Source organism: Actinia tenebrosa, unplaced genomic scaffold (genome assembly GCF_029948245.1).
Source record: "Actinia tenebrosa isolate PJP-AT-01 unplaced genomic scaffold, QUT_ActTen_1.0 PGA_scaffold17__23_contigs__length_9995812, whole genome shotgun sequence".
Taxonomy (NCBI): Eukaryota; Metazoa; Cnidaria; class Anthozoa; order Actiniaria; family Actiniidae; genus Actinia; species Actinia tenebrosa.
Window position 1 is genome coordinate 6,904,544 of NW_028292577.1, and position 24,444 is coordinate 6,928,987.

At 39.0% G+C, this 24,444-nt stretch overlaps 3 protein-coding genes across 3 annotated transcripts; 1 reads left to right on the plus strand and 2 right to left on the minus strand.

Annotated features, from left to right (window-relative positions):
• Positions 1 to 1,618: 1,618 nt before the first annotated feature.
• LOC116302366 (uncharacterized) lies at positions 1,619 to 18,404 on the minus strand. Its single transcript, XM_031711644.2, has 25 exons — positions 18,337 to 18,404; positions 18,206 to 18,248; positions 17,958 to 17,995; positions 17,712 to 17,746; positions 17,563 to 17,632; positions 17,082 to 17,132; positions 16,477 to 16,729; positions 16,020 to 16,160; positions 15,285 to 15,488; positions 14,674 to 14,892; positions 14,136 to 14,321; positions 13,401 to 13,694; positions 12,737 to 12,865; positions 11,842 to 11,959; positions 10,580 to 11,291; positions 10,127 to 10,227; positions 9,538 to 9,817; positions 9,037 to 9,274; positions 8,508 to 8,611; positions 7,694 to 7,912; positions 7,108 to 7,326; positions 6,363 to 6,500; positions 5,934 to 6,051; positions 2,524 to 2,675; positions 1,619 to 2,262 (listed from the first exon to the last, which is right to left on the minus strand). The coding sequence occupies exons 1-25, from the start codon at positions 18,343 to 18,345 to the stop codon at positions 2,170 to 2,172; spliced, it is 4,164 nt and encodes a 1,387-aa protein (XP_031567504.1). The 5' UTR covers positions 18,346 to 18,404; the 3' UTR covers positions 1,619 to 2,169.
• Positions 18,405 to 18,480: 76 nt separating this feature from the next.
• On the plus strand, positions 18,481 to 20,336 carry LOC116302378 (ribonuclease H2 subunit C). The gene is made up of 4 exons (XM_031711656.2): positions 18,481 to 18,703; positions 19,115 to 19,227; positions 19,338 to 19,457; positions 19,790 to 20,336. The coding sequence occupies exons 1-4, from the start codon at positions 18,517 to 18,519 to the stop codon at positions 19,841 to 19,843; spliced, it is 474 nt and encodes a 157-aa protein (XP_031567516.1). The 5' UTR covers positions 18,481 to 18,516; the 3' UTR covers positions 19,844 to 20,336.
• LOC148910377 (uncharacterized) lies at positions 20,185 to 24,354 on the minus strand. Its single transcript, XM_089031767.1, has one exon. It carries the CDS (start codon positions 23,512 to 23,514, stop codon positions 21,238 to 21,240), a length of 2,277 nt encoding a protein of 758 aa, XP_088887893.1. The 5' UTR covers positions 23,515 to 24,354; the 3' UTR covers positions 20,185 to 21,237.
• Between the last annotated feature and the right edge of the window lie 90 nt (positions 24,355 to 24,444).

Here is a 24,444-nt window from a genome sequence, read left to right on the forward strand (position 1 = left end):
TGTAAGAAACATTTAGTATTATCGGTAATACTCTTCATTTGTGGTTGCAGATGGCATTATTGATAACCTGTGGTATGATTAACCCACACATGCAAAATAGTTTTCGTATACACCCGCTGTCAGTGTGTCTCTCAGCTTGGGAAGCAAAAGAAGGCGTCCGCAGCAGTACTACACTTGCCTATCACCTCTGGGGTCTCGAGTTCGATACTTGGACTTGTTATCACATGTGAGTAGAGCTTGTTAGGTCTCTCACTTAATTCAAGGGTTTTTCTCGGGGTTCTCCGGTTTTCCTCCCTCCGCAAGATATAACAAGTTAAATGCGAATTATATAGTTCTGTGAGTTAGCCGTGCCTTATTTTGATCAGCCCAGAGGTTGTTTCAGGATATCGATAAGATTGAGGCTTGCTTTAAATTTTTCTTCTCTGTTCATTTCGTGGTCTTCAGATTTCACAATGATGCGCGTGTTTGGTAATGAAGCACGAATCACAGCCTAGTCCACTTTTATAAGGGAATGAATCATAATCCAACAGCAAAGACAAATACGAAAAAATTACCAAACATTCTTGCCACATAAGCGCGCCGCAGCATTGAAATACTAGGTGTGATTAGAAATAAAACTGTCGGAAACCACAGCAGAGATTGCGTGCACATGCAAGGTGATAACAGTTTCAGGATAATATTAACGAGGCGTGGGATTTTACATGACTCAGTATTTTAAAGTAGGCGTTTTCATGGCACGAGTTGACGCAAAAGATTTCTAATTTTTCGTGAAAGGTTAACCACGAAAAAAAAGAAGATTTTTGACCATGTTAAAAGTTGGTGATGTACTCATTGAAGAATTGTCTCGTGATGTTGCACGATCATTCAAGGGAGATATCTAACAAATTCTACTCACGTGATGCGAATTTCAGAAATCGACCGCAGGACCACCCCAGAGGTGAGAGACAACTTCGTCGAAAAATGCTGCAAAACAGTTCTCTGGCTATAGTTTGCTATATTATTTTGTAGCTTAAGTAGTCGTCAATATCTTTTTACTTAAACATGGCGGATGAACATCACGTGACCTAACATGGCGGACATGGGGCACATGGGTTAGCATGGCGGGAAATAGTCACGTGAACTATCAATGCGTATTGCTTCTATATACGCCCTTAATCTGTTTTAACAAATAAATGACAGAGAAGATCTATCGATATCAGTCTATTTATGTGTGAAATAGTTACAATGGAAGCGCCTAAGTTGCGATGATACTGATAAAAGTTAATTGTTCAATGTTTCCTTTCGCAAGATGTCCGGGGACTTTGCTTTCTTTAGAGATATAAGGTTAATATCACAGGAAATTGATGAATAAGATCTACCCATTAGGAAGTGTCTGAAAGCGCCGTAAGGTTTTTACCAGATTTCCTTACATTCACGGTGGTTAAGAGAACCCCGCACTTTTCACCTCGCAGCGAATTCTAGTTTGTTCTCTAGTACCGTTATCGTCTTGGTTTATCAAATATTCTAGGAAAAAGTCGCGGTGGTCGTCGGAGCCATTAAAATAAATAACGGGAAAAGTAGTGTTTGGGTTTGTTTGTTAACGTCTGTCTAAATGATAACAAAAAAACTCATAACTTACCCAGAACAATGGCAGTAGTATTGACATTGGCTAGTGCGACTGACCATAATACAAGCTATCCGAGTAAAATCTAATATCTTAAGGGCGTATGTAGAAGCAATGCGCATTAATAGTTCACGTGGATATTTTCCGCCATGCTAGCCCACGTGACTATGTCATGTTAATCACGTGATTTTCATCCGCCATTTTAGATAGCAACATTTGAATTATGAGTAAAAAGATATTAATGATTGCTTGAGTAGGAAAATAAAATAGCAATCGGCTATAGAACTTTCAGTTGTTGGTATATTATAGCCGAACTCTTTAAAAAATATCTAAGATGCAAGGCTACGAGGAAAATATAAAAGAAATACTATAACTTCCTGGTAGCCTTGCATCTAACACCAAGACATTACAAAGACAAGGAAAAAAAGCCTGGGGCTAATATAAAAAAATGTGGCTCAACAGCAGATATACCATTTGTAATATCTTTTAAAAATAATATATCAATTATATCAAGATATCTATTTACAATTATTTAAAGGTATATATATGCTAGAATACATGCAGGCTTAGCTTGTCACTGAGAGTCTCTTTTTTGTTTTGCCTCGAGAACCTCGCAGCTGGTTGAGAAATTGTGATTCCTGTTCCAAGAACTCTTCGTCCTAAAGAAACAAGAAGTTTAGTCTTGGATGTGTTATGGTTTGCAAATACAGTGCCTGGGAGGGGAGGGTGGGGTTTTACGTCCCCTCCTCGCTCCAAGAATGTTTTCCCATTTCAGACCACATGTCATTCTCTTGAGCACTATTTTTATTTTCCTGTAACACTTCCAGGGGAGGCATTTTTAGATGTAAGGAAAAACTACTCAGAGGTTTGAAATGGGAAAGCCTCTCGTCCAAAGTAGGACCGTCCCTTTCTTTTCTTACCTTTTCTTTCTCGTTCGTCCATTTTCTCAAATTTCTTTTCAACTCCAAGCTGTTCAGTAAAATGTCAGGCGTTCCAAGTGTCCGGCCGGGAGACTGGGACAAGCAGTCAAAGTCTAATGCCGATATGACGGGAGTAGAGCTGATTCGTCCGTCTGCAACAACGAGGTGAAATAAGTTAGTCGCAGACAAAGTTGAAAAACCATGCTTATGCTTTCGAAAAAAATCTCCAAAATCAGCAGATAACCTCATTTCTTTAAGATTAAGGAAATAATTGTATTTATATCTATTAACCAAAGCCTAATGTTTGTTTTCATTGAATGTAGAACTTTTCTAATGTTTTGTAATAAAATGTTTTTCCCTAAAAACCCCGACCAATGTTCGTTCTGAATGCGACATATTTTAGCGGCCATGTTTGTTTTCTTGGACCATTCTGCGCACGCGCGGAGGTTTTTAAGCCCAGTCACATGCTTACTGTACTCGGTATTCGTGGATCTGGGATCACTGCAAGAATGCGTTCATTAGATTCTTCACGGAGTAACAAAAAATAGAAAGTAGAACATATTTTGTTATTCTTATAACATATGTCGGATGTTGCTATAATCACTTTTGAGATCGGCCCAAAGGGTTTTTAATACGATAGACAACTCCTCCATATGCCTTATTATTACTAGTAACAAGATTATATAACAATACGTTAGTATTTTAAATCAATCCCAGATGATTTGTGATTATTAGAGACAGGTGGCCTAGGCAAATGAACGGATTGCTGATGCTAGAGGCACGCGCGGGACAGAGGACGCGTGTAATGGACGTGGGACGGACACGAATTATCCTTTCTCTTTAGGATTTATTTACTTAGTTTATAGACTAACTTCTTCACGAGAGTCGGAGAGCTTCTTTGCCAAGCCTTTTCTTTGCCAGCGCTGGCTACTAATGTCAATGAATTGAAGATTTCACACACACAAAAAAATATATATATATATAAATAAAAAGTCTAAGTCAAACCTAATCTGGCACTGATTAATTAACATGTTGACAAGTGTTGCACAGGGCTTGGCTATTGATAAGGTGATTACCGATAATCCTGGTTTACGTCTTAACCTGGAGTTCTACAGTTCTATAGAAATATGTTTTTGATCAGTCTCCAAAAAATCGACTCATACAATATTATACACAGATGTACCACGTGATAAAGGAATAATGCTTGGAAATTCCTATCGCTCACCCACTGACGTCATATAAGCTATATACATATATATATATATACAGTCAATGTCATTAACGTTGTCCACCGAAAAATGACATTTACACATTTACACATTACACATTTACACATTTAGACTAAAAGAAATATCACGTGTTTCATTATGTATTCTATGCTTCGTCAGCCTAAACTTTTAATTCAACTCATGAATCGAAAATAATCCAGAATGCCCTGACCATTTAGTGAGGATTTAAGATGGAGAATGGTATTTCAGCATTTGTTTTATGCCAGAACGTTCGAGGAAACACGTGATATTTCTTTTAGTCTAAATGTGTAAATGTGTAAATGTCATTTTTCGGTGGACAACGTTAATGACATTGACTGTGTATATATATATTTTTTGAACAACCTCCATGCCATGGACTGTGGAGGGGAGGAGAGGGAGGGGAGAGAGGAGGGGATGGGATGAGAAAAGAGGGGAGGTAAAGGGAAAGAGGGAGTAATGTTACTGTAGCTGTAAAGAGGGGGTAGGGGTAGGGGACATTTTAGACATGCTAATAGGTGCCAAGGTATTTTAATGGCAAACCTCATAGGATCTATTCCAACTGGCTGATCTCCACCATTATAAAATAGAAAAACACCATTCATAATTTTGTAGCTCTAAAGAGCGATTGTGGTTGGTTCATTTGACAGCTGCAATTCGATTTGTTTATTCATTCATAGCTGCAACATGGTTGGTATATTAGAATCTGATTGGCCGATTGATTTTTTAAAATATCAAACCTGATCTACTAATATGCTGACTCACAGACCCACTTATAATGATCTCCTGCTTGATGCTATTCTCTCTGGCTCTCTTCCGTCATTATTCTGATGTGATAGTTGAACACTTGTCAAGGAGGTACAACACTCCTGTTTAATTGGCGCTAGTGCCCGGCATTTTGCCGGTATCCATGTATTTGATATCGAAGGACTTAATTAATGATGAGTGGAACAAATGTGAAACAGACTTGAAAATTATTTGAACTGATGACACACACAAAAAGAAATGAAATACGCAAGGAAAATTGATAACAGTCCGTGGATTGACTGACATACGGACGGACAGACAGACTGTGGATTGACTGACAGACGGATGGACAGACAGACTGACAGACAGACATAAGTTAAGAGGAACAGACAGGGAAAAAGACAGACAGACATATATACAGACACACGGACAGATAATCAAACAGATATACAGATTGACGGACAGAAAGACAGACAGACAGATATACCGGTAAAGACTCACGGACAGACAGAGAGATGCAAACAGACAGACAGACAGACAGTCGTAGACAGGCAGAAAAATGGAAGGTAAAATAGTAAGACAACACATAAAAACATTTCACGATTAAACTACAACCATTATTTTTTCAGCAAAATAATGATAGAATGAATGCCGAGTGCTCTCTTGACTGTGTATCGAATAGCCTTTCAGGGGTCAACCTATCGAGATACTGAATAACTAAGATACTTAATAAGATACTGGAGAGACATTATCACTACACATGGCGTCGGTCAAGATATACTGTACTCACCTACACGCGACAATCAGTCTCATTTAACGTAATTACATTATCTTAATCAAAGAGAAGCTTGAAGCAATCACCTTGTTCTAAATATACCGACCTCACAGACTCCCCTCTCCACAGGCGGCCCAAGCTACAATCTTGGTCAAAAATGTTGAGAAATATTTGGTTTTGATGGTATTTTCATGAAAAACATAAGAAATTCCCCTTAAAGCGACCCCCTCCCACCTTAAACAATGTTGTTTCGAGGGATACAGGGCTGCTTTACCTACTGGGACCAACATTGTCCTGGGGGAGAGGGGGTACGGACAATATTTTTTTAAATAAGGGAAATTCTACTATTTCATGATTGGATGAAAAATTCTCAACTCTTTTTGTCCAAGATTGTAGATTATAACATGTTGTCACGCGGTTACATCTGGTTAGTGTGCTGCATAGTGTATTTCGATTGGCTGAGCGTGTAAGCCACTTATAGTCACGTCAGTAAAAATCCAGAATGGAGAAACGAAATCTGGATGTCGAAATTTTACGAGTATTACGACTTAAAATCTAGTTTCTTTTGTATAAACGCTCTTCAATAGAGCATAGAAGGTATACGACGTTTATGGTTGAAGTCTAAACCATGTTTTTCTTACCTGGAAGGTCAGCAATAAGGAGTGGGCTATCTGTGGTATTTCCTTCACACTGTCTACATCTGCCGTTGCGCTTGTCCATCTCAAGAACTCGCCGCTCATGCGCAATAGAAACACGATCCTGAAACAAGAAAAACAGGTTTAGATTGAAACTGAAATGAGAGCTACCGCTGGCTAGACTTTCAAACAAACAAAAACGAATCAACGGTTTTAATATGAAAGTGTGGCTTTCAAGTAACTCATGATTTTCATGACTAGCTGAGTGAGTTTGTGATTGGCTGGTACGAACTCCTGCGCTTTTTGATTGGCTTACCGATGGAAGCCATTTATAAGTGCCTCGTCAAACGGGCGGTTCGAAATGCGCATGCGCTTTTCATGGGGATAGTTTAATCAACAGTACAACACTAATTTTCAAATCATCCAAAGCTTTACCTGTGCTAGCTGTTTTTCTTTTTCCTGTATCAGAATAAATCGGTTTTCAAGTTCGGCTCTCTCGTTCTCAGTTTCCCTTCGAAGCATCTCGGCTCGGGCCAAGGCTTCCTCTCCTTCTTCACGAGCTCTTGTATTTTCCTATAATTTTGCAAAATATATGAAAATATTCATAACTTTATCAAAGACTAATAATGTGATGGTGAATAATATTAGTGATGGTGGTGTTTTTGATGATGATGATGGTGTTGTTGGTGGGTGGTGATGACGATGATGGTGGGAGTTGATGATGGTGATAATGGTGATGATGACTTGGTGATAATGATGATGATGGTGATAATGATGGTGATAATGATGGTAATGATGATGATGGTGATAATAATGATGATGGTGATAATGATGGTGATGATTATGATTATGATAGTAGGGATGTTGAGGATGATGATAAGGATGGTAATGATGATGGTCATGGTGATAATGATGATGATGGTGATGATTACGATGGTGATGATGGTGATGATTATGGTGATGATTATGATAGTAGGATGTTGTGATGTTCTATTATGTCCTGCTGACTTCTGTGTCCTGTGATGCTGGTGCTCCTGTGATGCTCTGTGGCTGCTGGTGTCCTGATGATGGTGATGATGATGATGGTGATAATGATGGTGACGATTATGATGGTAGGGATGTTGAGGATGATGATTGAGGTAGTGTTGAGGTATATGCTACAATCATGTAACCGACTTACTGTGCATAATTTTCCTATTTCTTCCGATCTTCGCTGCACTTCAAGGCTCAGTTTTCCTATTCTATCTTTCTCCTCTTCAAACCTCTCTAGACGCAAACTGAAGTCGCGCTTCTCTCGTCTCAGTGCATCCTCTTCCTGCTTCAGTTGAGCCTGTCTCACACCCAGTGCTGCGGCATCTTCCTTGATTTTTGATGCGGTGATTTCCATTTCCGCTTCAGCCTAAAAAATGATTCAACATAGTCTTATTCTGCAACATTTATATACGTTTTTAGACCTATATTACCCAGTGTTACTCATATAATCCTGTTTTACACCGTATATGCCTTATACCTCTTACATGCCCTGTTATACCCTGTTACCCATTGTAAGCCATATAGTCCTTTGTCACACCTCCCACCCCTTATGAACCCCGATACCCTTTAAGGACGATATATAGTTCTCTTTTCTTTACCTCTAGTCCTATAACAATGTGTTGCATACTACTTATCTATGTAGCCACATAGTCCCATGTAACACACCCTATAACTACTTACATGCCCCTTCTATGCCCTATTCACACTGCGGTACCATATTTTACTCTACTAACCTGTATTGTAGTATCAGTCTTATGTTTCTCTTTCGTTAAGATTTCTCTGTGAGCTGAGGAAAGCCGAGCTCTTTCCATGGAAATGTTCCTTCGTTCTTCTTGTAATTCTGTTGTTATTCGTTTCTGTTCTCGAAGGAGTTCTTCTCTGGCTCGTTGTACGTCTGCTCGCTCCATCGCTAGTTGTTCCATGGTGATTCGACGCTCGTCTTCTAATGCGGACTGTACATAACAACACGAACAAAAGCAATATCAATCGTACTCTGCATCACACACGATTGAATCCAATCATATAGGAAAGTGCGCAAAGAAAATAAGAGACACCCGTGTCACTATACCGATCAACCAACCCGAGCGCGCGTTATTTAAGCAGTATGTCCGGCGCCCGACCAATCGAAATGCGAGATAGAGAACCAATGCGGATCCTTCTTTGCAGAAGACACGACTGAAATAACTCAACTACGAAGGCGCGCGAAGATAGTCCAAACACCTGTGATGGTTGCGGCCGATCGACTTTTTGAAGCGCGCGTTATACAGGATAACAAATAAGCATGGGCCCGAACCAATCTTGCGCTACAGATCTTGATAATCTTTCATTTTTTGGTACATATGCGTGACGAAATGATGCAGGCGAGCGGGTGTTGGATTTGGAGATCATAAGCAGTTAACTAGTGCACTATTACTGATATTGTCATCATGTCATCGTTAGTTCTTTTCGACTCTGTTTTAGAGGAGCTACATTTGTCGTAGATGGCGTTTTTGGATTTATTCCTATCAATTTCTCTCAGAATTTTCAAGAAGCGTTTTTTGTGGTTACCTGAAGGGCTTTGATGCGCGAATCTTCTTGTGTCAGTCGCCATCGCTCCTGGTCCACCTGACGACTCTGTTCTCTCATGTGGACTTCCATCTTTGCGATAAGACCTGCGACATAACAAAAATGTCATTTAAAGTCTACGTTGCGATTCTATTTTATGTAGAATATCCATGTGTTCCAGTGTATGTCCGTGGAACTTCAAAATGTTTGTATTATTGAAGTTGTGTGTTCTGTAATTTAACTTGAGTATTTATTGAAACGACCTCTGGGCTTATCTAAGTCAGGGCGTGGCTAAACTCATTGATCAAATTGGAACTTAGCGTGTTTTGTGGAGGGAGAAAATCCCGAGAACTCTGAGAAACACCTTAGTATCAAGGAATAGATCTAACAAACTTTACTCAAATGCGATGCTAAGTCCATGAAATCGAACTCGAGACCCCAGAGATGTGAGGCAAGTGAACCATTATATCACCCTTGATTTCAATACTAAGCCAGAAACATCCTATCATTACAGTATAATCACGTGACCCACCCTGTAGTCTCGCTCGTTCCTCGTCATTCTCTGCCTGTTGCTTCGCCAGTCTTTCCTGAAGATGCGTCAGGTACTCGTCACGTGCTTTAGCCGCCAGTTCCCTCTCGGATATGTTTGATTTATGAGTGGTCTCGATCTGGGTTCTCATGTCACTGACATCCTTGGTCGAGTTGAGAACTTGTTGCATGAGAGACTGGAGCGACTTGGTGTGGCCGTGCGCACTGGTGGCAGCACTGACCTAAAAAGCGCGGGAAAATGGTGGAAAATTAGTGCAGTTTTAAACTGTAACTGAATATACAAGAGGAGGAGTGGGGAGAGAAGGAAAAGGAAAACAAGCCAATCAGAGAAGAAAAAAAGAGACGAGGAGAGCAATAGAGTGCAAGAAAAAAAAACAGGGAAGAGGAGAAAGGAGAGCAGATGTATGGGAGGCGAGAAAAGATGCCACGGAATTCAGGCGATCAAACCAAAGAGAAAAAAAGTTGGTATCAGATATATTTTTACCTCCTGTTCCTTGAGTTTCCTCAGATGCGCCATCTCTTCTTCGTGTTCCTGTCTCATCTCTTCAACACCTTTACGATGAAGCTCCTTTATCCTGTCCAAGTCGATGTTCCGTGAAGATTCTAACGACTGCACCTTCCTCAAGTGCGCTGCTTGCATGGTGCTCTTCTCTTCCTCCAAGGCTCGTATTCGATCCTTGTAATGACTCACTTGTAAGTCTGTCTCTTCTTTGATGCGAGTCTCACGAAGCTGGTAAGATTCTTCAAGTGTCTTGATGTGCGCTCTGAGGGAGACACATATATACACATTAGTCTATAAAACTTTAGATCTTTATTTACATTGAGGTAAATCAAACTAGTCTGATCGTTCTGAGTCTGAAAGACTGTTTTTACTTATGAGTGAGACTTACATCAAAAAAAAAAAAAAAAAAAAAAAAAAGGATACGTCATTCAACACAGTAACAACAATTTAGCTATCTGTAAATTACACTAATCCCAGCCCGCAAGTTTACTTTTCATCCAGTCAAAATAAGCGCACATTAAGGTTGGGTAACGGACAAAAACTAGCTCTGGTTTGAATTCGTTCTACATACTTGTTAGAGGTATCGATATTTGCCATCTCAGTGTGGTGACGAGTCTTCATGGAGTTTAAGGTAGTCTGTAGATGGTCTATCTCCATCTCTAGACGTCGAACCTGAAAACAAAGGCCATTACAGTTAGGAATGAGTTAGCGGTCAATTTTTTTTTGGTTTGTTTGTAAGTTCGTATTACGCCCAATCATTGATTGACTAACTGGGCACCGTTTAACTTGCTTAAGCAAACACCGCTGACCAAAAAGCAAGAAGACTTTGGGCTCGAGATTGACATCTACCAAGCTGTAATCTGAATTGCTATAAGTGTGTAAACTACTCCTTGGTAACTACTAGTAGCGCGCATTTGTGTGTGTGGGTGGGTGGGGGTTGGGGGAGGGGTAGGAGGGTGGGAAGGTCAAGGTGAGCTTCTTTAAAAAGCCAAAATCAAACGAAATATCACACGAAAATAACTACCTTTGCTTCAAGTTGTGCTACATATCCTGCTCCATCGATCTGCTGTCTCTGCGTATTCCCTTCCATTTCGTGTATTCTTTTCATTATCTCGTGCATCTCGCTTTCTAACTGTGCCTTATCACCTGTGATTAAACGGGATCCCTGAGGTATATAGTTGGAAGGGGTATGGTACTGAGTAGTGGGTTGTCCTTGAGGAGAATGTACTTGCATCTGATTGGTCAACTGGAGTTGTCCTTGTTGTAGGTAAGGACTTGAAGGAGTACTGATCGACGTTTGAGATGGATGCTGGTTGGATTGGAAATGTAGTGACGGAACATCTTTATGCAACGGTAACGCATGTTTTGACGTGACATCTGGTATCTGGTCACGCATTCCTTGATAAATTAACGGAGTTGGTTTCGAAGTTTCTTGTTCTCGTTCAGGAATCGCAGATGTTCTCGAAATCTCTAAACTTTGGTCACGCAAACCATGTTGAGGTAACGCAGTCGTTTTAGGAGTTTCTAGTTTTTGGTCACGCAATACTTGGTCGCGCCCAGGAGAATCAGAGCGTGTTGGCACGTCACTTGAGCCTGTCGGCTGCGCTTTTTGATGAACAACTGGTGATGGTTTCATTTCATCAGTTAAAGATGAGGACAAATCCAGAGGATCTTCCTCCTGGGAAGACTGGTCACGCCATCTCCTTCCTCTTCGGGGACTGCCGTCCAGAGGTGACCTGACACGGATAATGGATAATTATATACAAGCTTTCAGTACTACTCTCAGCCAACGCACAGGATTTCTTTTATTTCCTGACGCAACTTAAAATTTACTTCATGATGCAATTTAAAGTTTACTTCATGACGCAACTCAAAATTCAGTCTGCAGTTTGCACGATTTCTGCATAAGGTACTGCGCAAGCTATAACATTGAAATGGTTTCCCAGTTTAAGTAATTGGTGTTATGCAATCATAGCCGTTCATTCGGTCAAGGTAAAGCATGCCACAGCTACGGTAAGACTTACTTATTTTTGTTTAAAATACACTTATGGTAAAATGAAGGTTCTCATTTCCCACCTTTAAAACCTCTTTAAAAATGCAACTGTTAATTTATCTCATACTGCAGCAAAAATTAAAGATGAAAGTGCATTAATCTGTAATTGCACAATATCAATCACCACCTCAATCCATTTCTGAGAAACCAAGGATATTCTGACGTCACGGTAGTGCTAATCTCAAAATTCCCCACCCCCACCCCCATCCCTTCCTTTAATTTTGCTTACATACTTTGGTGTTTTATCATCTGGAGTGATTCCTAACATCTTGAGAAAGTCATCACCATCAGAACTGTCCTGTCCTCTGTTTCTTCGTCCAGTAGAATCTTGTATGGGTTTCTGTTGAGCAGCTGGAAAATTAATGATACAATGAGCCTGGCATTTAGGGAGCCTTTTGGTTCTTATTAGGAGGTAAAGTGGTTGAATTTCTAAAAGGGATTAAATAGGAGTTTTCAATCTGAGATCTTGGACCTACTAGGGTCAAATTTGGGTCCCAAGCATTGTATTGTGGGTGCCACGCAATACTGTAGTAAAAAAGAAGCCTTTGTCAACACAAGTGAAGTGAGTCCTGAGAAGCATCAAAATTATTGGCCCTAATTTGCACCAAAACCAAGGGAATATTCCTGCCTTAACATTGTATAACTTAACCCCCTTCTATCCTAGTTGTAAAAATTGTGCTCGCTAAATTTACAACCAACAATAGACTGTTTCCTCAAGGTTGCGTGCGCATCCAAATTTAAGGAACTGGACGGGCCACGATACCAGAACACGAGCTTTATGATGAGTGTTATCATGCATTGCTATGAAATTTTTTTTGATAAGAATTCATAAAATTGATTATTCTCCTCTTTAAATATAAAACTGTCTTCTCAATTTTACTAAATTTGCGTTTTTCAGTTTTGTGGCTCGTCAAGTTGGATGCGCAAGCAACCTTGAGAAACTGTCTATGCTGACCTTTCTTATGACACTGATCACTGGTTTTTGTAAACTCCCAGTTTTCAACCCTGTTTTTCATTGACCCCCTAAAAGCACTCACCCCTCCCCCAAATACAAAATAGGTGGTCCTATTTGTCCTATTTTGTACCTTACTCATACAAAAATTGAAAATATCATCAGGATTTCCTCACCTGCATCTTCTGTCTTTGTTTTTTTGGGGACAGTTTTGGATGGAGTTGAGGGTTTGTAGGAAGGAAGTTCTAGTTCTAGTCCAGGGTCTTCACTGCCAAGACCCAGCCAGTCAGAACCAGGTGTTGCTTCTGGGGAAAATAGCACCTTGCTGAACAACTTTATACTTCTACCATTATCATCTTCATCACTACCACCACCATTAGTCATCATCATCATTAAATCACCATATTTACATTTATCATCACTCTCTCATCACCATCACCATCTCTGTCATAATCATCATTACCACCACCACCCTCACCGTAATCATCATCATCATCATCACCATCACCATCACCATCACCATTACCATAAGCATAACCAGCATCATCACCATTACCATTACCAGCATCATCAACAAAATCATCATTATCATCATCATCACTAACATCATCATCATCACCATCACTGCCATATCATCATAATCATCAATCACCAACATCACCAACATCCTCATCACTGCCATATTGTCATCACCATCATCATCACCAACATCATCAACATCACCATCACCAACATCATCATCATTACCATCACTGACATATTGTCATCATCTTCAAATCAGATAGTTCTATGACCATGTCACTCACTTCTTCCTAAAAGAAAAAGAACCAAACAAATTACCTTTCTTGTGAGGTTCTTTTTGAGTAGAGTCCTCATCAAAGGATGACCCCCCTGAATCCTTCATTCCCCTTCGTCCCTTTCCCTGGGTTGCCTGTTTTCTCTCAGGGGGTGCTGTCGAAGGCCTAGATGCTCCACCTAAAAGATCATCATCCAAGCCCAGCTCATCTGCAAACCTTACAGATCTTCTACCAGGTGCAGTGTCTGGTCTGGATCCTGGACCACCAGGACCTATAGCAGCTGAAGGGGTGTAGCTACCAAACTGGAAGGATTCTTCTTCTTCTTTAGAGCTGAGAGCTGTAGACACACAATCATTATGATAGACATTCTTAATCAATCTACCTGTGCCCTAATATTTTCGCTACTATGAGAAATAAATAAAAGTGGATGACATGTCTACTAGTACAGTGCTTATCAAGGTTTCCTCAAACTACTGAAAAATGACAAAAAATGCAGTTCGAACTTTTAATATTTCCCATAACTGAGTTTTCCTGAGTTGACAGGAGCAGAGTGTCAAAGTATTTTTACCCATAAAAATGCTTAGGGCTACGTCTTGATCAAGCATAACTAACAGCAACAGTTCATAAGTTCTCATTCACATGAGGTGGCATTTGACCACGATGTTCCTTATGGCCAGAACAAAATGAGATGCACGCAGGTCATAGGACATAAACTGAAAAACCCTGACTCAATCCCTGCAAATGTAAATTGTGTTGCTATATTTGAACCTTGACTGACCTTTTTTAGGCTGTGTTTCAGTTGATTTCTTGCCGCTGCTGGTGCTGATATTGGACATAAAGTCATCCAGTGTCTTGGGTTTTTGTGGCTTGGGCTCAATTTTTTCTTTCTTTCCTCCAAGAAGCTCGTCAAATCTTGAGGCTTTTGTGTTGGTTTGTTTTGCTGTAGGTTTACCCTCATCCAAACCTGTTTTCATACCAACAAGGGGGTACATCTATGCACCAACATGTACTATCAATATTAAGGCCCGGGAGAAATTTGACAGTTTCAAGGGGCCACTGAGTCAAGATAATTACCGCTGGGATCAAATGATTGTCAAATTTCAACCATCAGGAAAGACTCTTTTCCAGATTCTCTGGCCTTTAAAGATCATTGACAATGTCAAATTCCCTACCCTGGGGGATGGGGTGGGGCAAATAGTAGCCCTCAATGTCAATGTGCAAGCTTAAATGATTAATGACCTCAACATAAAACAAGCACCAGTGAACAGAGCACCAGAGCATCACAAACCAAGCACCAGTAACAAGACGATACATACCAAGCAAACCATCGTCCTCACCAAACAGATCGCTGTCTGTCTTTTGTTCTCGTCTCCTGCCAGGAGTCCCTGATGTCTGTCTGGTACTAGGTGTCTGGCCGACACTTGTTTGCCTTGAACTGGGTGTCTGTCTTGGGCTTTGGTCAATACCAGGAAGAAGATCATCACCATCATCATCAAAACTTACATCATTCTTTGGTTTGGATTGGGACTGCCGACCTGGGTAAATTAAAGGGTTCTTGTAATGTTAATATTGATATTCCACAACATTCAGCATTTTATCAAGGGTATAATTTATAGAAGGACATACAATGATGTAATTTGTTTTGGTTTATTGTTATCTAAATTGAAATCCAGAAATCTGTTTGATCAATCCAACAAAGCAAAGTGACAAAACCTATTGTTAAAATGGCTGATACATTAACATAACATCACCATGGCAATGTCTATAAACATTACATGCATGTCCACCTTTCGCTTTAAAGTATTTGGTCAGGTGTTCCTCAAGGCTTTATATTGGGACCTCTGATTCAACAGTACCTCACTAATGTAAATGGTTGAACAAATGGTGCATATGTTAAATGCAACACTTATTACAAAGATAAAAATACCTTTGGGTCTAGGTGATGCAGCTAAGGAACCATCTTGGGATTCTGTAGGAGATGAAATTCTGTCACTAAACTTGACAGACTTCGGACTTGCTGTTTCTTGTCTGTTTTGTGTCTTAGTGTTAGGGGATAGAGGTGGTGATTGAAGATCTAATGACTGACTTTCTTGCCGTTGTTGGCTTCTAGATGTTGTGGGCCTTTCTAATTCTACATTTTAAAAGATTTTATATAGTTAGGTTAAATACATTAATGCTGGGAAAGGAAAGGAAATGCAAGAGGAGAGGAGAGAAGAGAAGAGGAGAGAAGAGGAGAGAAGGGAAGAGAAGAGAAGAGAAGAGAAGAGAAGAGAAGGGAAGAGAAGGGAAGAGAACAGAAGAGAAGAGAAGAGAAGAGAAGAAGAGAACAGAAGAGAACAGAAGAGAACAGAAGGGAAGAGAAGAGAATAGAAGAGAAGAGAATAGAAGAGAACAGAAGAGAACAGAAGAGAAGAGAAGAGAACAGAGGAGAAGAGAAGAGAAGAGAAGAGAAGAGAACAGAACAGAAGAGAACAGAAGAGAACAGAAGAGTTCAGAGAACAGAAGAGAAGAAATTAAGGAAAGAAGGAAAAATAGAAATTTAATTTAATTTTTTTAGATAAGAAAAGGGAAAAGGATGGAAAGGATGTGAGAAACATATTTTCAGCAATATTTTCAGCAAGTAGAAACATTATTAATGTGCTATGTGTTATACTCAACAAACCTGCCGATACAGCTACTGGTTCTGGTTCTTTTTTCACAGGAGTTTTCTTAGCAGCTGCTGTCTTCTTCTTGGCTTTGGATTTAGTGGCTGCATCTTCATCATCAGAGAGCAGACCAGCTAATGGGTCATCTTCATCAAAATCTTTAATAGTTTAAAAAATATCCCATTAAATGTTCTGTTTAGGCTAAAAGGGAATCTACTATTGATGAATTTAGTCTTCATATTTTATTTGTGAATGATGACCTCATCTTTAATCAACAGAATCAGAAGTCCTGAGGTTGTTTCAAGGTATTGATGGATTTCACGGTGGCCATGTTGGAGGAACTTAACAAAAGAATTGTCAATGAATTCTTTTGTTATATCCTCCAACATGGCTGCCGTGCCTTTCATTATTTAATTCTCTTGGGAATGGTTGAAACCCATCAATAAATGAAACTTTAATTCTAATTTTACTTACCAAGATTATCATATTTGTTGAGACTGAACTTCTTTCCAGTTGGTGATGAACTGCTTCCCCTTTTCTCTGCAGTCTTTCTTGTAGTATCATCTCTTGTCTCAGTTTTATCTTGTTTTTCAGATGTTGCTGTGTTGCTCAGCTTGTTTTTACTAGGTGTAGAAGTTGTAGTAGGTTTTGTATTTGACACATTCTTTGTGGACGTTTTTCTTCTAAGAGAATCCCCAAACAAGTCAGAATCCAAATCATCCATTCCCTAGTTACAGAATGATGTGATAACAAATAAATGACTTACTCTTAGGATAGACTTTTTGCATCATAAATATTAATAATAGTAATAAAGAATATCAATACTGTAGTTAGTAACAGTTGCTACCATCTGCCTAAATAATCTTTTGATCAGAGATCCACTATAGTATTGCTGAGTTTCAATCAGCTGATAAAAGTCTTTGAATCTCAGTATCTGCTCCAAATGGTGGACAAACACTGACCACCATGTGCTTTTAGGCAGAAAGAATTCTATCTAAAACTTGTGATTCAGCTGATGAACAATCCACATGAGACAGGAAATGACGTCAAGTGAAACCCAGCAGTTGATTGAAGCTTACCTCAAGGGTATCTGCAAGGTTCTTGGCATCCAGTTCTGTCATTGATTCTTCCTATTGTCAAAATTATAACAGATATTTGATGAAACATTGTGGACATGAGTAGACAAGAGTGTATAGCATACATCTTTAAAAGCATAACACAGAGCTAAAAATAATGGCCGGTCATCAGGCAATGTCTGGTCAGATTTGGAACTTGTCTAGTCCAATTTTTGCCTTGTCTGTCACTGAGTCATTTTGACCAGTAACGTTGAGCAATAAATGAGGTATACTGGTGACTGACCAGCAATTATTTTTAGCCCTGTAATATAATTCGTCAGGTCTAGATGACAACAACTAATGTGTTGCTGGTTGTTTCAGGGTTCAATAAAATTTGAAGTCATTTCAATCCAATAAAAATGTTTGGATATACCGTTATTTAATTTGCATGTGAAATATTTTATCCATAGTAATTTATACCAGACAGAGATATACAAACATTTACCTCATCATCATCATGAAAGTTGTCACCTGCCATATCAGCTAAACTGCTGTAAAAATCCTCATCTGTTGCACTTTAAATAAGAATCATAACAGTGACAAATGTTACTCACCCCCTCCCTCATATTTTTTTCAATTAGACACAAACATTACCTTGAGGTGAGGGTTGAAAGCTTTGAGCCTCTGCCCTAGTGAATCAAATGAACAAATATAAGAGAACTGTTCATTAAACCCCTGAAAATACCATAAGGCAGTAATGTTAAGGCTTGACTTTTCACGAAAGCTGTTTCTTGTTGACTCAGTAAAAGGGGGAGGGCTACATACGACCATTTTTACCAAAGTTTACTACAAATCCCCCAGCGCTTCTCTCCCAATTAATAACGTACCTTCCCTACTTACCGTTTTAGAGGCTTGACTTTTGCCTAAAGACATTGGAGCTTTCGAAGAAAGAAAGATATGAAAATGAGTTGGCAAGTAGATTAAGAAGCAGCTGATGAGGAAAGCTCAATTCAAATAATAAATAACATGAATAATACTTTCTGAGATTTCCTAACTTAAAATTAGGAATTTAAATCCATAAATCTTCAATCAATTAACAAAGAAATTCAATAAATAAGATTCAAAATATATGTCAACTTCGTACTCACTTGAGCGTCCCTTGGTCGCTGGGCGACCAAACGGGTCCCCGCTCTGCAAGAAAATAACTAAAAATCACACTGCATTCTATAGTATATTATCATAGTAAGACACTAAATAACGAATGTCTGCGATTGTATACCTTTTTCATGCTTAAACTATCAAGAAATCATCTCGAATATTTAAAAATAACAAAAATAACGATGATCCGCCATTTTGAAAATTCCACGCATAAGGAAGTAGTGTTATGCCACTGACCGAGTTGAAGACCGCGGACTCAGTATTATTTTCGCGCCATTATTTTTTTGGTGTTTGGTTGAAAATGTCGGGATCAGGAAATGTAGTTGTGAATTCTTCATCACTTGATAGCGCTGTAGAAACAACTCGTATCCACTTGATGCCTTGTACTATTCATCACAATGGGGATGCTGATGTAGCGAGTTATTTTGATCCGATTGTCGATGGAGTGGCTGTGAAGACAGAGAGTGGGTCCAATACCAACGACAAAGGTTTGGCTTTTGATACGCCTTTCATTGATGCCTTGTTTCTTTTACTTACCTATCACCACCCATATTATTTAATCAACTTAACTGTACAACTATGTATCAGTATCAAGACATCAAGACGAGTTTTAAATCATAATGGTGTAGGAGTACCCCTTCCTAGTCATTACCCACCCCCTCCCCCTCAGTAATTGAACACTACCATAACAATCTAATATGTAGATATATAATTTACTGACATTAAATTTGCCACCACTTGGGAGGAAGGGCTTATACTAAATATAATATCCATACACATAGGAGGACTTCTTGGTGTCATAAGTGAGTATAGTTGTTTATAGAACTAGAGTTAAAAAGCCCCTAGCCTTGCTCTCAGCAGCCCCAGATTTGACATCTTATATGTTCTATTACTGTTAGATTTGTCAGGCTCCTTTCGTGGCCGGATCCTTAAAGGTACCACAGTTAGTTTACCAGTGGGTTATAATGGATATGTATTGAAAGAAGACAGGAAACCATACACTGATGAAGAGGTATGCTGATAGCCGATGAGGTTAAGTCATATTGGGTGTTTGACTCTGTGGAATGTAATGGGGTATTTGGTCCTATAAACTAAAAATGTTTTTCTCACTAATTTCTACAGGATCGTACCCTTCGAGCTACGCACAAGTTTTCACAATTCAACTACTGGAATTTAGAAACGCCACCGTCTGAAAATGACGCGATGACCAAGGCAATGCAGTGGATTGATATTGCATCTGCGGTAAATAAATAAATGTCACCAGCAATACATATGTAGGAATTTGTTGAATCTCACACAAATGCATGTAAATGGGCTTGCGCAGACCAGCAACTAATACTGAGTTTGGGAATCGATTCTAGTTGCTGCAGATGGGGCAACAAGCATTCTCTCTGCCGTACTTCCTATGCTTTCACCAAGATAAACCATCATACCCTCCAATATCTTTTTTGTTCATTTTGACTTCAATAAGTAACTAACTTACAGCTCTTACAAATTAAATACATAACAATCAACCAAAACAGATTACATAATTTTATGCCAACCTAATAATTTTCCTATTCTGTTCTTTATAGCTTCATGGTAATGAAGACGATATTCAGAATGCAACTCCAGACACTATAAGATAATGTATATTCAACAAAGACCTTTAGAAGTTTTTTTAGTGACAGTTTGTAACAGTTTTAGAGCTGTTGAAATAGAGAGAAATTCTGTATCCGTATGTTATGTACATCAAACAATAGAGTGCTCACACTAAATCCGTGAAACAAATACTAATTTTTAGCACTAAATAGTGATAATTAAACAATAGGAAACAAAGGATTCTGTATGAAATAGTACTAATTAGTACTATTTAATGTTCACGGTTTTAGTGCGTGCACTCTACGAAATCATCTTATGGAAAAAATAACTGTCAACTCAAGAGGAATTTTCTTGAAGGCTACAGACTTTATGCTCACCTATTCTGGAATTGGTTGGATTCTATTTATTTCCTTTTCATTGATTAGAGAGGTAACATGGTAACATTAAACAAGGTAACATTAAATCTTCAGGTTGCTAAGCAACAGCTATTAGATGTCTTATACTTAATTAACCGAAATAAACTGTGCACGTCTAATATAATTCATGTATGTGTGTTTTATTATGTATGTTAGCCATCATCGATGTTGTTTTATTTTGCAACAGAATTAATTAACAAATAGTTACACCTGACATTTTGGACCTCAATAACAGACAATGTGTCATTCCCTTGAGTATTATTTCTTTTCTTTTGAGAAGATACATAAATATGGATGCAAAATGATCCCAGAATCTTATTCTCAAGTGAATGACATTTAGTCTGAAATGGAAACATTGATAAGACGTATGACACTATTTGGTTAACTTAGGGTTCTGAAACTACCTCTTAGAATTTCTATCACGTTTTCTCAATCTACTTCTACCACATAAAATCAATTATAGAAATTGGCATTTTAAGAATTCATTATAAGGTTTAGCAACTACATACGTAAAGTCTGATAATACCTCAATGAGTTTTGGTTACTGGATGGATTAATAGCTGCAAGATTTTCCTTTTTGCGTAAGGTTACTTTGCAGCTATGCTGGGATATGAATTGGGGATTCACCCGCGAAATACTTGTCAGTTTGACTACCTTAAAGATATCATTTTCAAGAAACTCCTTGGTCAAAAGTCACCCATACATGTACATCCATTGACCCTTCCCCAATTCCTCTTAAGCCAATATTGTGCAACACTGATTTGCAAGGAAAAGATATAACTAGCTAAAAACTAGTGTGAGCTGCGTCGGTGTTTCTAATGAAACAGTAATGATGAAAAGGTAAATTATACACCGTGAAAAGATGAAAAAACTTACTGACGTTTCGGACGCTAGTCCTTCGTCGGAGTAAAAGAGAAAGAAGTGGTAGAAAGGAGTGTATATATGATAGAATAAGACAAAAGAAACCAATGAGAGCAAGGTAGGCAAGGAAACAAAAACAAACAATCAAAAGACAAAAGAAAAGGTTAGTTGAAAATAAAGCGTTCATTAATCCCGTTGGGACTAAGAGTGCCCAATAGGTGAATAAGCCGCATTTCTTTGGTCTTGCGACAATCATTGTTGCCGTTAAGCAAAGAAAGACCGAAAACAATGAAGTCAGAAAGAGAATGGTTAGCTAGATTAAAATGGCGGGAAACTGGTTTGGTGGGATCGTTATTGCGAATATCATAAAGATGATTGCAAATGCGATCACCAAGACGGCGGCCAGTCTCGCCCACATACAAAAGATTACAGCGGGTACATTTAATACAATATACAACATTAGAAGTGGTACAAACAAAATGGTCAGTGATTTTAACAGTTGATTTAGGACCGACAACAGAAGTGTGAGAGACTATGTGAGGACAAGTATAACAACGTTTACGAGAACAGCGAAAAGTACCAGGTTCTTTGTTAGAGGGAAGAACTCCCTTGACCAAGAAAGAACGGAGATTACGATCACGTTTATAGGAAAAGAGAGGGCGGTTGTTGAAAATAGCAGAAGTGCGAGTATCAGAGTCAAGCAGAGAAAAGTTGCGGTTAACAATGGGTTTAATGGAAATGTTAATAGGATGATACGTAAGAGTGAAAGGAATGCGGTCATTAGAGGGACGAGTGTGAGGAGTGAGAGCGGTGGTACGATCAATAGTAGAAACTTTACGAATGGCGCGATCAATAACATGAGCAGGATAATTACGCTTAAGGAAGAAGGAACGCATCTCAGAACATTTAACAGAAAAATCAAGATCATCACTACACAAACGACGAAGACGAAGAAATTGCGAGAACGGAATAGCGTTAAGAGTGTGCTTAGGATGAGAAGACGAGTAGAGTAAATAAGAATGAGAGTCAGTAGGTTTGTAATGGACACTAGTGCTAAGACGGTCGTCATTAACACTAAGCAAGATGTCAAGGAAAGTGACTGATGTTTCACTAACCTCCCACGTAAAGTCTAAGGCAGGGTGAAAAGAGTTAACAAAAGAGATGAAAGAATCTAAGTCATTACGCGAACAAGAAGTAGCACCAATACAATCATCAATATACCGTCCAAAAAACTCAGGTTTAGGTCCAGTATATTGTTGAAAAACAAGGTTTTCGATATAACCAACAAACAAATTGGCATAACTAGGGCCCATCTTAGTACCCATAGCAACACCGTTTATCTGCCGATAATACCGATCACCGAAAGAAAAACAATTAAGAGTAAGAACAAGTTCAGCTAAGCGTAACAAAGTGGGAGTGCTGGGCTCGAGGACAGGACGAAGATCGAAAAAATGCTGAAGAGCACGAAGGCCCTCATCATTAGGAATAACAGTATACAAAGATTTGACATCCATAGTAAACAAAAGCTTAGAAGAGTTATCAGGAAAGCGAAAATCGTTAAAAATACTAAGAGCGTGATTAGTATCCTTAATATAAGTAGGTAAAGACTGAACAATAGGCAGCATGAGAGAATCTAGATAGCTAGAGATGAGTTCGGTAGGACAACTACAAGCAGAAACAATAGGACGGCCAGGGTTGTTAGCTTTGTGAATCTTAGGAAGAAAATAGACGTGAGAAGTACGAGGAGTAATAACAAAAAGGTTTTTAGCAGTGGAGGGTAAAGAGCCATCAGAAATGAAAGAGTTAACAGTGTCTTTAACTAATTTTTGATTGTCAGGGGTAAGATCCTTATCCACTTCACAATAAAAATTAGTATCAGAGAGTTGACGTATAGCTTCCTGTTTATACAGGTCAGAACGCCAGACAACAAATGCACCGCCTTTGTCAGCGGGCTTAATAACAATGTCAGAACGATTGCGTAATTGACGTAAAGCCAACCACTCGTCCTTAGAAAGATTAGAATAACTGAGTTTACGGTTAAGATTGAGATTAGAAATATCACGGCGACACTTATTGACAAAAAGATCAAGAGAAGAAAATTGTCCCTCGGGAGGGACCCAGTTAGACTTACGAGGACAAAGGCGCTCAAAGACATCACGTTCACAGTTAGAGTTAGAAGAGTCGGAGAAAAAAGCTTTAAGGCGAGTACGGCGAAAAAAAGATTCAGAGTCTTTCTTGACCTGAAATTCATCAGATTTCTTAGCAAGAGGAACGAAGTTCAAACCCTTGCTAAGAACTGAAACTTCAGAATCAGAAAGAGGTAAATCTTCGGGAATGGTGACAACGGAATGACTGAAGACATTGTGATTGCTATGTTCAACGCTCTCACTCCTCACACTCGTCCCTCTAATGACCGCATTCCTTTCACTCTTACGTATCATCCTATTAACATTTCCATTAAACCCATTGTTAACCGCAACTTTTCTCTGCTTGACTCTGATACTCGCACTTCTGCTATTTTCAACAACCGCCCTCTCTTTTCCTATAAACGTGATCGTAATCTCCGTTCTTTCTTGGTCAAGGGAGTTCTTCCCTCTAACAAAGAACCTGGTACTTTTCGCTGTTCTCGTAAACGTTGTTATACTTGTCCTCACATAGTCTCTCACACTTCTGTTGTCGGTCCTAAATCAACTGTTAAAATCACTGACCATTTTGTTTGTACCACTTCTAATGTTGTATATTGTATTAAATGTACCCGCTGTAATCTTTTGTATGTGGGCGAGACTGGCCGCCGTCTTGGTGATCGCATTTGCAATCATCTTTATGATATTCGCAATAACGATCCCACCAAACCAGTTTCCCGCCATTTTAATCTAGCTAACCATTCTCTTTCTGACTTCATTGTTTTCGGTCTTTCTTTGCTTAACGGCAACAATGATTGTCGCAAGACCAAAGAAATGCGGCTTATTCACCTATTGGGCACTCTTAGTCCCAACGGGATTAATGAACGCTTTATTTTCAACTAACCTTTTCTTTTGTCTTTTGATTGTTTGTTTTTGTTTCCTTGCCTACCTTGCTCTCATTGGTTTCTTTTGTCTTATTCTATCATATATACACTCCTTTCTACCACTTCTTTCTCTTTTACTCCGACGAAGGACTAGCGTCCGAAACGTCAGTAAGTTTTTTCATCTTTTCACGGTGTATAATTTACCTTTTCATCATTACTGATTTGCAAGGAGTATTGCAACAGTTCTGAGCAGTACAGCAATGAGAAATTACTTGGAAAAGTTTGTCATAGGAATAAAGAATTGAGTTGGTTTTTCCATCTTTAAATTTAAGATACAGGAACCTTGTTTCATGTGTCACACAGA